Here is a 1,668-nt window from a genome sequence, read left to right on the forward strand (position 1 = left end):
CTTCAAAGAAATGGGTAAAATTGCTCAGATAATTAAACAGATAAATAAACATATAATTGCAATAAACAATTATTTCTATTTATTCCACAGCAAATGTACTAAATATATACAGGAGCGCTGCTAATGCATTCATTTCTATATAAATAAGAGATGGGATGGAGGCATTCATCTTCCTCTTGTCAATAACCCATAAATTATTCTATGGAGTATATGTCAGACAAGTTGTCCTTTCTTTGTTGTGTATCTGAATTGACTTTGCTTCACAATCCTCTAAAGGCAGCAATAATCCCTCTACTTTAAGCGTCCTTATTTATCATTAGTTTTCCTTAAACTAAACATTTCCTTGGCTTTACACCACAAACATTTGCAAAACAAAACATTTCTGTGGACAATGTCACTGAGTAATGAATGTATGAGTTTCACTGATGACATTAAATTGCAGAAATAAAACTTTAACAGATCTTTAGAGATGCAGTTCTGCATCTATAGCAGATGATTAAGAGAAAATCACTCACTTTGACACATGCTTCAATGTGATGCTGAAGCATGGGGACACCAGCCACTGGAAACAAGGGTTTGGGAACTTCAAAAGATAATGGTCTGAATCTTGTCCCTGAAACAAAGTTAATTCCAATTACTTTTCACTGAACAATAGTATCCCATCTTCTCAAATACATTAAACATTGATAAAACATATCTTGTTTTGTGTCTTTCACGTTAAGCCACGTCATTATAAACAAGCTCAGCCTGTTCGATAGCATTAGCAGATTAGCTTCTCTTTAATAACACCAACATGACCGAAAAGTGGAACTAGGAGTAAAGTCAGATAAATTCTCACCTTTTTGGGGACCTCCGATTAAAATGATCGCCTTCAGCATGTTGACAGAGGGGGTGTATTGTCACAGAAAAACACTTGACAGGTCTGCCTGGAACAGCTGACTGTACACTTCCGTATCTACGCACCACTTGTGATTCTACGAGATTACCGTAAAATCACGGAGTAGATCACGTGACAGAGCTGGAGCGTAGTGGGAAGGCGCTGTTCTGCTTCTAAGGAATCACATTTACCTCGGAGTCAGTTTTTACACGCAGAAACACAAAATTAATTTAGAAAGACTTAATTTTTGGTAAAAGACGACCAGAAATAAGTAAAATAACCAACAGATATTATTTCAAACAGAAGAAACACATCTCTAATTAAAGCTCTTCTTTGCAGCTGGTTTAGATGAAAATGTGTAACTTTGGGTCTGGCATTGAAGGGGTTAAACATTGCCATTTAAGGTATATAAATGGCATAATTATTTTTGTAAAAGAGGACAAACTAATTTGGTACTCATTTATTTGGAAATAAGTTTTCATGTTTTTACATTAATTTACTTACCTGCTCTCATTGCATTTGCACCTTTTCTGCTCTACATCAATTCAACAATAATAATTCATACAAAGCTTATTTTATAATGATTTTTTGAGCCAGTACAATACATTGAACCTTTTTGCAAAGTTTTTTTGTGTGTTTTTTTTGCACTGTTGGTGTATGGACAGCATTAAAGAGTAACACAAAGAGAGGAACAATCTTGCATCCATGCATTACTACAATTAGAGAAATGCCTTGTCACTCCTTTTTGTGGGAAATTAGCACTTTATTCATCAGTGCTACATATCATTGTT

At 34.8% G+C, this 1,668-nt stretch overlaps 1 protein-coding gene across 1 annotated transcript in view; it reads right to left on the minus strand.

Annotated features, from left to right (window-relative positions):
- Nucleotides 1-973, minus strand: part of gmppa (GDP-mannose pyrophosphorylase A) — a 12,533-nt gene extending 11,560 nt beyond the window's left edge. Inside the window, exons 1-2 of the mRNA XM_015400451.1 lie at nt 839-973; nt 516-613 (exon numbers count right to left, since the gene is read on the minus strand). Of these exons, the coding sequence (XP_015255937.1) occupies nt 516-613; nt 839-878 (138 nt within the window). The 5' untranslated portion in view covers nt 879-973. The remainder of the gene's footprint in view (nt 1-515; nt 614-838) is intronic.
- Between the last annotated feature and the right edge of the window lie 695 nt (nt 974-1,668).

The sequence above is a fragment of the Cyprinodon variegatus genome, unplaced genomic scaffold, assembly GCF_000732505.1.
Source record: "Cyprinodon variegatus isolate N-32 unplaced genomic scaffold, C_variegatus-1.0 Scaffold1105, whole genome shotgun sequence".
Taxonomy (NCBI): Eukaryota; Metazoa; Chordata; class Actinopteri; order Cyprinodontiformes; family Cyprinodontidae; genus Cyprinodon; species Cyprinodon variegatus.